General features: G+C 38.5%; 1 protein-coding gene across 1 annotated transcript in view; it reads left to right on the top strand.

Moving 5' to 3' along the window:
* LOC110963291 (SH3 and PX domain-containing protein 2A-like) overlaps window positions 1–13,536 on the top strand; it is a 132,390-nt gene that overhangs the window by 41,859 nt on the left and 76,995 nt on the right. The window contains 3 exon segments of the mRNA XM_051945512.1: window positions 1,947–2,022; window positions 3,605–3,681; window positions 5,217–5,308. Of these exon segments, the coding sequence (XP_051801472.1) occupies window positions 1,947–2,022; window positions 3,605–3,681; window positions 5,217–5,308 (245 nt within the window).

Genomic DNA, 13,536 nt, shown 5'->3' with positions numbered 1-13,536 from the left:
TTACATGATAATAAAGGAAGCAGACATGTCAGAATAAATAAGGTGTTACACACATTACCGTCAGTTTTAATGGCTGTGCATTTAGCTAACTAGCTTTAACATTCCCGCTACCTTTAGCCAGTGGTGGAAGAAGTATTAAAAATATAATGAAACTACCTGCAGTATAAGTACTCAGAATCATATATATTATATATTGGATTATAATTGTTAATGCACCAATCTGTATGTCACTTTAAAGTTGCAACTGGAAACAATTGTAATCACTTTATATAGCTTATTCCACAAAATTAGCATAATTTATTAGTAGATTTGTATTTTATGTGAGTAAACTGAATGTGAACAATAACGGGTAACCACCATAGAGCTAAAGAGTAAAAGTAAAAAGTAGCATAAGAAAGGAAAACTTCAATAGTACAGTATCACCTAACAGCAGTTGCAGTGTTTTTAGTAACAGCGTTAGTAATAGATTAGATTTGCTGTAATAAAAAATGCAGGCCCCTCAGTAGGAACTCAAAGCAACACAAGTCAGCACCTTTCCTTACTGAGATTCAAATCTTTAATTTTTTAAAAACTTTACATGTTCATCTTTATTTTTTGGACACAGACTCATCCCCCCGGCATGGATGGTTCACTATTTGCTGGAGGGATTGTGTTGCTCTGTCTTTATCTATAAAATACCTCAAAAAGGTTCTGCTGGATTCAAATCGGTTGACATACTTGTCCAGGCCGTAGTTTTTTCTTTTTTCTTCTTTAGAATCTCTGTGATCCGTGATTTTGTCAGTCAGTGTTTTGGTTTATCCAGAAACATTTGTGATTTCATCTATACAAGTCATCTCCCCAACACATTTTTCCCTCTTATAGCACCATCACATCATCATCACACTTCCACCTCCGTAATTCACTGTCAGGACTGTGCATTCACTGTTGTAGTCCTGTTCAGGTTCACACCAGACATACTGGACTCCAACTGAGCTCAACAGATTTATCTTTATCTGTCCAAAGAATGTGCTACTAGTACTTATCAGGCTTCTGTTTATGTTCCTTAACAAACATTTTACTTGCAATTTTGTACTAAAGAGCAAGCAAGAGTGTTTGTTTTTCTTGTCCTCCTGATTGAGAATCACAGTTGGACTCTTTCTCTAACTCGTATATCAGTAATCACAGGCTTTATTGACTTTAAGTCAATGAAAGGGCTTGTATTTTCACTGTAGTCTTTAGAAAGTATTTGTTTTTGATTGATCACAGGAGGAAATAATACTGTTCATCTTAAAAATAATGCTCTTATTGAGCGGTGACAAAGTTTCAAAGCATTTTGAGTGATTTTGTTGAATGCTGGAGTTTTCATCAACAAGGTTTCTGTAGATTTTTTTAATTTTTCATTAAATAAATGAACACTGACATTGAACTAATTTTTAAATTGTTTTACTTAGATGCTGTTGGCTTGTTAGCTGCTGGTACATTTAGCCTACATTGAGGAATCCCGTGGATTTTATTGGGCTAATTGTTAAATACCTCCAAACAGTTGGCTTCTGTGTTCAATCATTGAGTTCTGATTTTTATTTCTTCATGTGCTAGTATTCTTTGTCGTCGGGAATTAGATGACAACTTTACAGCACTCCACTGTCTGAAGCTAGTGCTGAGGACATTTAGCTTAGCTTAGCATGGGAGCAGAGGAAGCTAAGTCTCTAAAGCTCACTCATTATAGTTTACACGTTGCATTTTGTTTAAAATGTAAAAAAAAAAATTAAAAAAAATCTGTGTGCTTCAGAAGTGCTTGCAGGCATATTTTTCAGCTTGTGTTTATGCTAAGCTAATTGCCTCCTGGCTTCAGTTCAACACGACACACGAGACCCATATTGATCTTTTATTCTTCCGAAGCAGATAATTCCCTAAATATTGAACTGAACTGGGCATTAAACTGTTCTTTCCTCCTTGTGTTTCTGCAGATGCAGATACTCGACAAGTTCCCGATTGAGGGAGGGCAGAAAGACCCGAAGAAGAGGATCATCCCGTTTCTCCCAGGTAATAGCCTGCTCCCGAGCTCCAGTTATCTGAACAGGCTCCCACATTAATAATGTATGAGCAGCACTCCAGGGGCGTCAATATGAGCTGGTTACTGATGCCTGCTGTACTGCATGTGTGTGTGTGTGTGTGTGTGTGTGTGTGTGTGTGTGTGTGTGTGTGTGTGTGTGTGTGTGTGTGTGTGTGTGTGTGTGTGTGTGTGTGTGTGTGTGTGTGTGTGTGTGTGTGTGTGTGTGTTGCTGCTGACCAGGCACGAAGTGTGACTTTCAGATCTCAGCTGCATGTCTGCCAGATGTTTATTTTCTGCCTGCTTTAAAATGTGACTCAGCTTATGGTTATGCATGAATTGGCTCATTTGATTATGTGTGCGTGGAAATGATTGGAGATGATGCTCGTGTCTCCTGACTTTCAGGTTCATGTCAACCTACAGCACGGTGTGATCGATGGCAGTGCTGTGGTCTGTGTGTGCACCTGTGTGTTTGTCATGTAGATTTCTGGAGGTTCCTTTGTGCAGAGGGAATCGTCTGTTTACGGTAGTTTGTTTCGTTGAACGTTCTGTTTAAGCCCTGTGGCCCCAGCATCATCTGTAACTGCTTTCCATCTCTCCTCAAGCCTCCTCTCAATCCAACTCACACTTTTACAAACAAAACCTTGATTTTCCTGCCAGCAGCAGTGCCAGGTGCAAACATCTCTGGCTGTCTGCAGCTGCATATTTCAGGATAAAAGGCTCAACCAAAGCCACATGGCGCTGGAAAATGCAGGACAATATTTCTGTTGGAGATGAGCAACAAAATCCAAATTTGACGTATGGATATTAAGAATCACCAACTTAAGCATCAGGAGTGAAAGCAGCTGTCTGATTGTGAAATTTAATATGTACTGAATAGCTTTTGTTGAAATTTAAATACAACTTGAGGTAAAACTGTGAAATATTTCACTTTGACAACCACTTAAATGGTCACTTTAAATCAAATTCTTGCAGCTGAAATTCAATATGAAAATTGTCAGTTTAAAGTTCAACTCAAACATTTTGAAATAGCCAAAACCCAACAGACAAATTTCCCCAAACAGCTCAAACCCACTGAAAATATTGTTTTATTTGCTAAATATAAGTAACATATTTAGGCTAATCATATCATGGTAATGCTAATGTGCTAACAGTTCCTTAAACAGCACCAGAGAATGCAAAAACACAGCATGAATCTTTGCTTTACTCTGCAGAAACAGGATGTATTTGCTGCGACTGCGATATAGAACATTAATGTTGGTTGAGGCCTCGAGTGCATGACCCTGGTGTGTATATATCCTGAGAGTTGTTTAGAAAAGCCCTGAAACAGACAGAGGTCATGGATCTATAGAGGGGCCAGCTGGGGCCTTGCAAAACATGAGGGATCAGTGCTGACACCTGCTGCTGGTTTGGAGTAAAACACCCAGAAATCACTGCTCTGCTACATCAGATGTTGTATTTTTAGCGAGCGCTGCATGCATGTATCAGGTATTTACTCTTCTCTTTTCCCACTGGCTTCTCTGTTTTCCTTTACCTTTTGCTTCTGTTTTGATTTTTTTTTCCTCCCTTTTCCAGGCAAAATCCTGTTCCGGAGGAGTCATGTGCGAGACGTGGCCATGAAGCGGCTGCGTTTCATCGATGACTACTGCAGGGTAAAGACATTTCACTGTAAACATCCCACGCTTCCCGCCGTCCAACTCTGGGGAATTGCTCAGGGGTCAGGGGTCGCATCCATACAGTCCTTTCACACGCTTGAAAACGTGGGACGTGAAGTTGAGGACAGGGAGAAGTTGTGAAGGCGTCTATTTTGCTTGGAGGCTTCTGTTTTCCTGAAGGCTTCTGTTTTCATCTGTGAGGGTCGACCTCGTTGTGCATCGGGCTCGTCAGTCTCTGTGCAACATCAAACTGTCTTATTTCAAAGTCAGCAGCAACTGTATCCCCTCGTTTGTGGAGAAAAACTTCAAATTAGCGCCTCCTTCCCACAAACAAAACAAAACTTGAAAGCTTTTTTTTGAATTTCTGCAGTTCAAGGGCAACTCGCCTTATCGCCTCCTGCTCCCACCCTTATTAGTTTCTTTTAATTTATCCCGGATTCAGATCCTTTCCTCCCTCTTCCTTCCTTCCTTCCTTCCTTCCTTCCTTCCTTCCTTCCTTCCTTCCTCTTGGCACTCGTCCACCGTTACACCAGATTTGGGCTCTTTATGTTTGTCTCTGTGCACACAATTAGGGAGCAGCATTATCGGCCTGCATTAGGAAGGGTTACCGACAGTGTCAGCTCGGTTATTGGGACCAAAAGAAAAGCATCTGAAATGAGCCTGTGCGGGTTTTTGAAAACAGGAATTTGCAGTTGCTGCTGTAGCGAGACTGCAGCGCTGTTCGCTTTCCACATCCTGTTTATGAGGCCAACAACAACAACAGAGAAGATGAGTAATTACCCGGATCTGCTCTCTGGAGATTTCAGGATGCAGGTCTGGCCTCTTCAATCCCAAACGCCTCCAATAGTATCGGGTCTGATGAATGAAAAATGAAGGCGGCTCGGACTGCGGCGATTTCAGCAAAAGGCCGTACAGACTGTATGTTGTCGCATATCTTCACGGTGAAGCATCGCAACGCCTTTAGTCAGATCATCAAATATACATGCTTAGAGAGACATATGAGCCTCTGCTGTGGCTTTGTCTGTGAATATACAGACAGAGCAACTTCTTGCACACAGACGAGGCCAAATGTCTGCAGGATTCCTCATAATTATGGTGAAACCTTAGTCATAATATAAGCCATCCAAAACCCCAGAAGAAAGCTTGCATTCAAGCCGCATTAATTGTTTGTTTGTTGCAGCTTGTGGGAGGTGGAGAAAAAACTGCACAACACAACACTGCTTATTGTATACTGTAATATAAAAATCCTGTGCCAAAAAAATAGAAAATCTGGCAGCAATAAAGCCAGAAACAATACATGAACAAACAGAGTAATACTGTGATATTCAAAAATTCAAACTGGTAAAATTATCGGCAAAAATCATTTTCTTTTTAGCTGATTGAAATTCAATTAAACAGTCATTTTATTACACACAAGCGTCTGATCTATTTTTAATATAAAAATATTGATTAGTGCAGCTTTTAACTTCAAACATGTTCAGTTCTGTCATCTGCAGCTGTTTTCTCTGTAATGACTCGCCGTCTTTCTGCAGGCCCTGGTGAGACTCCCTCCTCAGATCTCTCAGAGCGAGGAGGTTCTGCGCTTCTTCGAGACGAAAACGGAGGACATTAACCCTCCAGTGGAGTAAGTTTCACATATCCGTCCATATCCATAATCCGCTGGTTGATTTGCGTTGTGCTGATCGTTACGGTGGTGACGGGTTCATTGAGTGTGAGAGTGTTTGTGGCTGGAAAACCGATCACGGGTAGCGACACTGGATTTGGGTGTGACTCACACCTGAAACACGAGTCTGAAATTGGTTCAGTGAGAAAAATTAGCATCGATATTCATTGTGAACCTGCCGAGTAGAAAATAAATACTGTGCAGCTTATGAAAAGAAACAACACAGTCTTACAAGTGAAAAGTTGTTCAGTAAGATTTCAGTATTCTCTGAGATTTTGGAGTTTCAGCACACTGTAACTGTTTAGTGGTTTTGGTCTAACTGGTAGCTCATGGTGACTCATTTTAAGCTAATGTTTGGTTTGCTGACTGTGCATATTTCTGTTATTACTGTGGCTGTTCCTTAGCCATATGACTGCTTTTCTACTTTCAAAGTTTTTTTTTTTTTTTAAATCAATGCGTTACAGTTCTTGTAAATGTGACTGGATAAGTCTGAAAGTGCACTATGTGAGGCCATGAACATAAATACAGTTTTATAATAGACGCAAACACCTATCTGCTATGTGAAGATCCAGAGTCTGGACCTCGTCTGTGTTGTAATCACAGCTTCTTTGTTCTACGTTTTGCGGACCACACGTACATGTTAGCACATCTGGGTCCCTCCCGTTGAGACAGTTGGCACTCCTGTAAACAGTTCACTGTATCTTACAATGCTAGCGATGACTAAGGATTGTGTCTGGCTTTTTTTTTGTTGGCTCTTAATCTGTCTTATTGTATGTGAAACATCAAGGGAGGGAGAAGGTGTGGCCAGCATTAGGGAGGTTCTGACATGGAGACACATATCAGAATCATTTTTAAACTGATCTATGCCAATCTAATTATTAAACGTGTGGGTTGTGGCCAGAGGTCATTAAGCATCACATTTTTTTTTTTGTCTTGTGTCTGTTGCTGGCCAAAACCCCCACAATGCTCTCTGCTTGCCATGAACTGACTTGTATCCCGAGTGACCGCCTCCTCTGGTCGCTACAGTAACACGCTGGTATAACAGGATTCAGCAGCGTTGTTAATCAGAAATAAATTAATTGATAACACAAATTGAGCACGGTGGGCATTTCTTCTGTTACAGTTTTATTTGTGCAATTCGACATTACATGAATTGAGATGTAGGAACTCTGCCTTAGTTGATGCCAGCTTGTTTTAAACTCTTGAGATCTGGTCAGAGGTCCGTACACATTACTGAAATCTTTGTCATGGTGCCATTTTCTAGCTAAACCTCTACAATGCTAACATGAACTGTCTGTAGTTTTGACTGACGCCTCCTCTGGTCTCTACAGAATTAAACAGTAAGAGGCTCCACCTGGTGTAACAGGGTGCTAGCAGAAGATAATTTTGAACAGTTTTTTTAATCAATAACCAGCAGCATTATTAATCAAAAATACATTCATTGATAGCACAAGTTGAGCACAGTGGATATTTCTCCTTTTGCTGTTGTTGTCATTCAATTAGACATGATTTACAGTGCAAAGACAACTCTGCCACATACGCCATTAGGATGTGGAGACTTTGTCTTGGTTGTCAGAGGTCCGTACACATCACAGAAATCTTTGTCATGGTGTCCGTTGCTAGCTAGCATTGCTGCTTTAGTCAACAGAAACATAACTTGGCCAAAAAGTCAGCTCTGTTCCATATGTCCCTGAGATATAAGAACATTGTCCGAGTCAATTCCAGTTTGTATCAAACATATGTGTTCTAGCCGGAGGTCATTAAGCATCACATAAGTCTTTGTCATGGTGCCTGTTGTTAGCTAATCCCTCTCAATGCTCTCTGCTTGCCAACATGAACTGCATGTAGTCTGAGTGATGCCTTCTCTAGTTGCTACACTAATAAACTGTTACTGGCTCCACCTGGTGGAACAACCGAGTACTAAAGCTAACCTGCAAGACATTTTCTGACATGCGTAGAGAGGAAGCAGGTTTTCACAGATTTTTGGAGCTTATGGAGCCACAGTTCACCCCACACTCTCAGACTACATTTCAGACAGCGTCCTACTGGAGCTTTACAACAAAGTTCCTGACCACGGACGTAACAGGAACTGTACATACAACCTTCATTATTTCATCTTATGTTGTAACACTGATTGCGAGAAGTCATTCACTACAATCATTGATATATTTTTTTTCGTTTTAGAATTTTAGAAGCTGTTTCAGGAACATTAACCTAATGTAATGCATTGCAGAACTACTCAGTTGTCAAACATGCATCAGATTGATTTAATTAACTTAAATGTAGTTGAAATGTGTATTATCTAGGAAAATAGAATCAGCCTGTCGCTGAATATAATATTATTGAGCGGATACTCAATATTAAATGACTTAGATTGAATCATGGGCAAAAAAACTTGATCTAGATATTCCTAGTTTTTCAGGAGCTTGTATTCTCCACCTACACCACTGCTTTATTGCACAGGTTTACAAGTGAGATGCCACCGCAGTGATGGAAGCTCGTTTACTTTGGCCTCCAACCTATATTACTTCGTGCAGATGCACACATGCATGCAAATAGCGTGTAAACTTGTTGCCACTAACATGATGCTGATGGTGAAGTAAATCATGCATGCCGGGTGATAATGTTGCACAGATGTTGCCGATACCCTCAGATCTCGTGCACTGTCTTCTGCATTTCTGCATCTTTTCAACCCCTCTCACAAAAAAAAAACAAAACAAAAAAAACTCTGAAAATACTGCATGATTGTACAGTGGCTAAGCTCATTACCTCACTGTCTGTTCTCACTTCTATTCCCAAATCAGCTCTTTCTCATTGCTAAAGCCTCCTACCAGGCCGGGCGGTGGGGAGAGAGGAGTTGATGGATGCGAGATTGGGAGGAGGAGAACGACTTGTTTCATAGCAGGGAGATAGCCCCTTTGGGTAGTTTTTAATTAGAGAACACTCTCCTCTCCAAACCTCAAATGCCAGTATCGCACTATTCATTTGTAATGTGCTCCTGTATGCAGAGAGACAGCTGCACCCGAGGCGCTGCAGCTACATCCAGGCTATGTCTTTTCCTTTTTTATTTTTGTATCTGTGTATTTTAATTACTTTTCTCAGTGTTTCTCTTCTTTCCCTCTCTTAGTGACCTCTGTCTGCAGAGTTTTTCAGCTACAGACCATCTCTCCCACCATTTTCTTCCTCCTCCTCCTCTAATTCTTTGCTTCTGACTCGCCCTCATGAATTCAAGTACGTTTAATTGACGAGACAGCTCAAGGTTACGAACACAGCCGCCAACGCAATCACTCTTTGATCAACAGCTTTCGTTCTCTCGCCATCCACGCAGCTTCCCGTGTTACCTGCCTTCTCATTTGTCTCTTTACTTGTCTTTCTTTGACTCCTGCCCTTTATCTTCTTCTCTTTCAGTCCATTTTTTTTCTCTCTCGAACATCGCTCCCTCCCTCCCTCTCTTTTGGTGCATAAAGAAATCGCATTAATCTTGTTGTCAGGAGAAGAGGAAGATGAAGCCATACATGTGGAGCATCAATAATGTGTGTAAACGCTGCCCTCATCGCACACAGTCTGTTAACCTCCATCTGTGACGCTCAGCGGTGCCCAGGCTCAGTTTGAATACTTCATTTACATCCACTGATACTGAACTGATGCCTACATGGGAGTTGTGTGGAGGGTTCACTGTAGACAAATGCAGTCAAGGATAGGTCGAGTTAGCAATGATAGAGGACTCAAAAGGAAACATGTAGAGATTGAAAAACATCTGTACAAACGCCACAATTCAGAGAAAGAAAACCACTGATTAGATTTTGCCACAACAGTAGACTACATTTTCTCCACAAATTTCAATACTCACAACCTTTTCTTTAGTTTTTACAATGAAGTATAACCTTGAAATGGGTCTTTAGCTCTGGAGTTAAGCAGGGAAAAATGTAGAAAAATGTGTCATACTATAAGTTATAGCCTGACGAATCTCAGTTTTTGGTGCTGAGATGTACAGAGTATTACATAGAAGCTACATAAACAGACAAACAAGGAGAGCAAGAGAGGAAAATAATCACACGTGCAATGATAAACACAGGTCAACAGCAAGACAATAAAAGGATGTAAAATTATAAGTTGCTTAAGTTTTTCTGGGGGCTTCATTATGGCGGGACTGAAATTCCAACAGCATAGAAACCCAAAATATGACCTTTTCTTTTCATGCAGTTTATCTATAGGGCTTTTTTCTAATATCCCAGGTTTTCTCTAAGTAACTGTTTAATTTCAATGTAAGCCGACAGATAACTGCAAAAAAAATCTGCATCTTTTCGTTTTCGTTTTAATTTTTCGAACTAAAACCACCAAGCTAGATTTTTTCTTTTGTTTGTTCTCGAAATGTTCTGGTAATGTTTTCAGCAGTAACTTTCCTTTTTTAGTTCCAAGAATGTTCTTCTTAAAGGTCGGTTCTCTAAACATGCTGTAAAAATGCTTAGTGACAACATTGCCCCCGATTTCTGAGAACGTTTGCTGAATGTTGCCTTGAGAACATATTTCCTTTGCTACCATGCAACATTTTGGGAACGTTTTATGATGTGCTACCTCATCAACATCCCCCAAACATCCTCAAAATGTTCCACCTTTGTTTGTGTGTCATGTTCCTACAGTGTTTTATGAAATTATCTGAGACCTTAGTAACACCTGGAAAACATTTTTTGAATGTTGGTTTGAGAATGTTCTTCCGTAAATAATCTGACGATGTCCTTCAAATATCCACTTTATGTCTTGGTTAACTTTGAACCTTATAGGAACATTATTTGAAATTAAAAAATACCACTAAAACACTTTTAGAGCTTGTAGATAATGTTAGAAAAATGTTGAGGGAACATTTCCTGCTGGTTGGATCTGCACAGTTCCAGTCAAAAAGGGGAAATAACTCAGAGATGTTAAGATGTGACCACATGTCGATGGAAACCAGCTACCAACCAACACAAGGGAGTTTATACAGTGAAAACAGACAAACTGAGGTCAGATTCATGCATATAAAGACGTTTTCTGTCAGAGAAAACACTGAAGCTCTGTACATATTACAAGTTTAAAGCCAGAGACGGTGCAGATGTGGAGAGCTGAGTCTGAGGTAAAGCTGCACTCTGGTCAGATTCAGATCAGACGGAGAATCGACCTCTTCTGACTCTGACTTCATAACAGAAGAAACACAATGCTCTGCTCAGTTACTGGTTAGTCAGACGTCATGATCCAGAGGACTCGATTTGTGTCACGGCTAAACTGGATGGATTCCTTCATTCCCTACCCATAATGCATCTGCTAAATGAAAATAAGTAATTGGAAAAGCGGGCAGTGGGTGTTGAGGAATGGCATGATTTAAAGAAGTCGTGATTGTTGAGTGTTCGAGTGCACACGTGTGTTCAGAGAGTTGTGGTGGAAGAAAAGTGATCTGAAGCCTGGGAAAGATGAAGTGCTGCCTGCTGATTTTCATCCATCATGTACGAGCGTGTAAACAGTAGCTGTCAAACATTTAGACGCATTTTTATCATTCAAGGTTTTTTCATCATCGTTTACTATTTTCTACATAACAGATCAAAATTGAAGAAAAAAATAATAACCCTCTGATCCTTGAAAGGCATGTAATCTTAAAAAAAAGAAAAAAACAAACAAACAAAACGACAGCATTCATCAGCCAGAAGCTGTAAAAGCAAAGAATTGCCAGCCTTTTCCAGCAGTCCTTGGACTAGTCGTCTGTGACGTGCCGTTCAGTCAAGAAAATGATCCAAATCTAAGCTCAACATGACAGAATTCCATCAAAGCCACTTTATTCTACATGTTTCATCAAAAATGCTCTCCCAGAAAATGGCAAAAAATTGCAAATGCCAAAAGTAAGTCATTAACACTAACGTGATGCTGTAAAAGCAGAATCTCTAAAATGTCTTCTGTGCAGTATGAAACACTTCTAATCATAAAAAGAGAAAAAAAGTTATTTAGTTTGATTGAATTTGGCAATTTATGTTTGAAAAACTGACATGAACTGGAATCTCCATGTGTAACGTTTTTTTTTTTTTCCAGAGCCCTCATACTTGTCTCCTATCGTCTTTGTGTAAACACTGCCTGAAGTTCAGCTGAAAACTCCATGAATTTTATTTGATGCGACTGTTGGGCACTCCTGAATGTTTTGTCTGCTTGGAGGCGTGCAGAATTTTGTTTATTTATTTTTATTTATTTATTTTTTACAGAATATGGTTTTTACAAATACTCGGTTTTTGGTGATTTATTTTTTTTAAAAAAGACATTGAATAAAATAATGTTGATGAAATATTTAAATTTTAAGCAGAGAATGTCACAGACGAGTGGTTCAGAAACGCTGGAAGATTGAAAATTTGACAATGTCTAGCTGGTGCCATCTTGGCAGTTTTTTCATGTTATAATGTTATTTATTTATTTATTTTTTCCTGCTTCAACTACACTCAGAGTAGAAATATAGAGTGAAAAAGACAAAAGAAGAAAAAATCTCAACAAAATTACATTTTACATGTTCCATTTGGTAAAACAAATACTTCAAGAAGAAAACTTCAAGTAGACTTGTCTTTAAAATGCAAATTACTAATTTTAGAGGAATCAAATGATTTATTTGCATATAACATAAAGTGACATTAATATTACCTGTTAATGTAATTTGGATAAACCTAATTCAATTTTATGTTTCCTGTTGTTTATTTGTACCTCCTTTTTTTTTTTTACAATAAATAATTACATATGAGTTATTACACACTCATGAAGTCTTATGTTTTCTTGTAGAAAATATAAAAATCCTTCAGTAAGTTTCCAGACCTCCCATTTTATAAACTCTTATCAAATTAGAATCCCTTTAAATCCATGTAGCTTCAGTAAAAAAAAACCCAGCATTATAATATTCAACTGAAATCGTGCGTTGCTGACTGACAAGAAAGGAAGAGAACAGCAGCCTGCAGCCACAATCTGAGATAAAATGAGTTACTGATTAAATGTTTGAAATAACCGGAGCAGCCCACTCCCTTTTCACTCTTTATTTTTCATGAGCTGCTTAAATACTGGAGGTCTTAAAACTCTTCGTTAACAGGCTTTAAATTATTGACGTGATATGAAAATTTAACTGGAGGATTTTGACTCCTGACACTGATCTCCATCCTGATGGCCTCGTTGAACTACAAAAATGTCTGCTCTCGGTCACAGAGCATGAACTGTAATCAGGAACTTATACAGTCTTTGTCACAGAGCGGTAAACATTTTACCGGGCTACACTTGCAAAATGCAAGCAAAATGAATGCAAAGATTTTTTTGTGCAATAAGATAATTTTTTATTTTCCAAATATTTCAATATATGTGTTAATGATAATATTAATCAGAAATGTGGCCACCGAGAAGTTTTATCTTATTGCACCAAAAATCTTTGTGTTAATTTTTGTGAATGTCTCAACAAGTGTAACAGAACTTTTGCAAAGCCCGGTACAGATGCTGGCATGCTCATCAACCAAACAGAATTATAATTTTATTTAGACCTTTTGTCGGTTAACACACAGAGTTACCATTAATTAGCCACCACACCACATGAAAAAAGTTTTTCCTCATTATTTAAAAAGAGCTTTTATGTTGTGTACCTAATTACAGTTAATTATAAATACATGTTTTGTTTTTTCCTTTCTTTCATTTCTGTTTGTAATATGTTTTATATTTATTTGTTTATGTCACTTTAACAAAATGGAAATTAACAACAGAGTTGTTGGTAATTCATCTTTTTTTCCATTTTGAACTAAAACTCATGCATTTCAACACCCAATATTTAGGTCTTGAAGGTAAAACTGATGTTTTTTATGGATTTTTTTTAACAGAATTATTTCCTGACATGGTAATTACTGTAAACATTAAACCTGAACCACCTTTAAATGACAGGAATATGGTGGAAGCTTAAAAATGATCTCTGAAATAACAGAAAATACCATAAACATATTGGGATTTCTATTAAAATAGGAAAAAAAAAGGTATTTCCAACATAAGATCTTTTTAGTACAGTAATAATGGTAAAGTTACCATAAAATCCTGATAAATGCTTTCTAAAATGAAAAAAACATCTTTTTGAGTGATTTTTCTGTTATCATCCAATAAAACAAATATCAGTAAATTATTTTTATAAGTTAAAGCAAAAATAAACAAATTTTGTGCCTTTT

This window comes from Acanthochromis polyacanthus, chromosome 3 (assembly GCF_021347895.1).
Source record: "Acanthochromis polyacanthus isolate Apoly-LR-REF ecotype Palm Island chromosome 3, KAUST_Apoly_ChrSc, whole genome shotgun sequence".
In the NCBI taxonomy this organism is placed as follows: domain Eukaryota; kingdom Metazoa; phylum Chordata; class Actinopteri; family Pomacentridae; genus Acanthochromis; species Acanthochromis polyacanthus.
The sequence above is the reverse complement of the archived record's forward strand: the minus strand, read 5'-3'. Positions and strand labels throughout refer to the sequence as shown.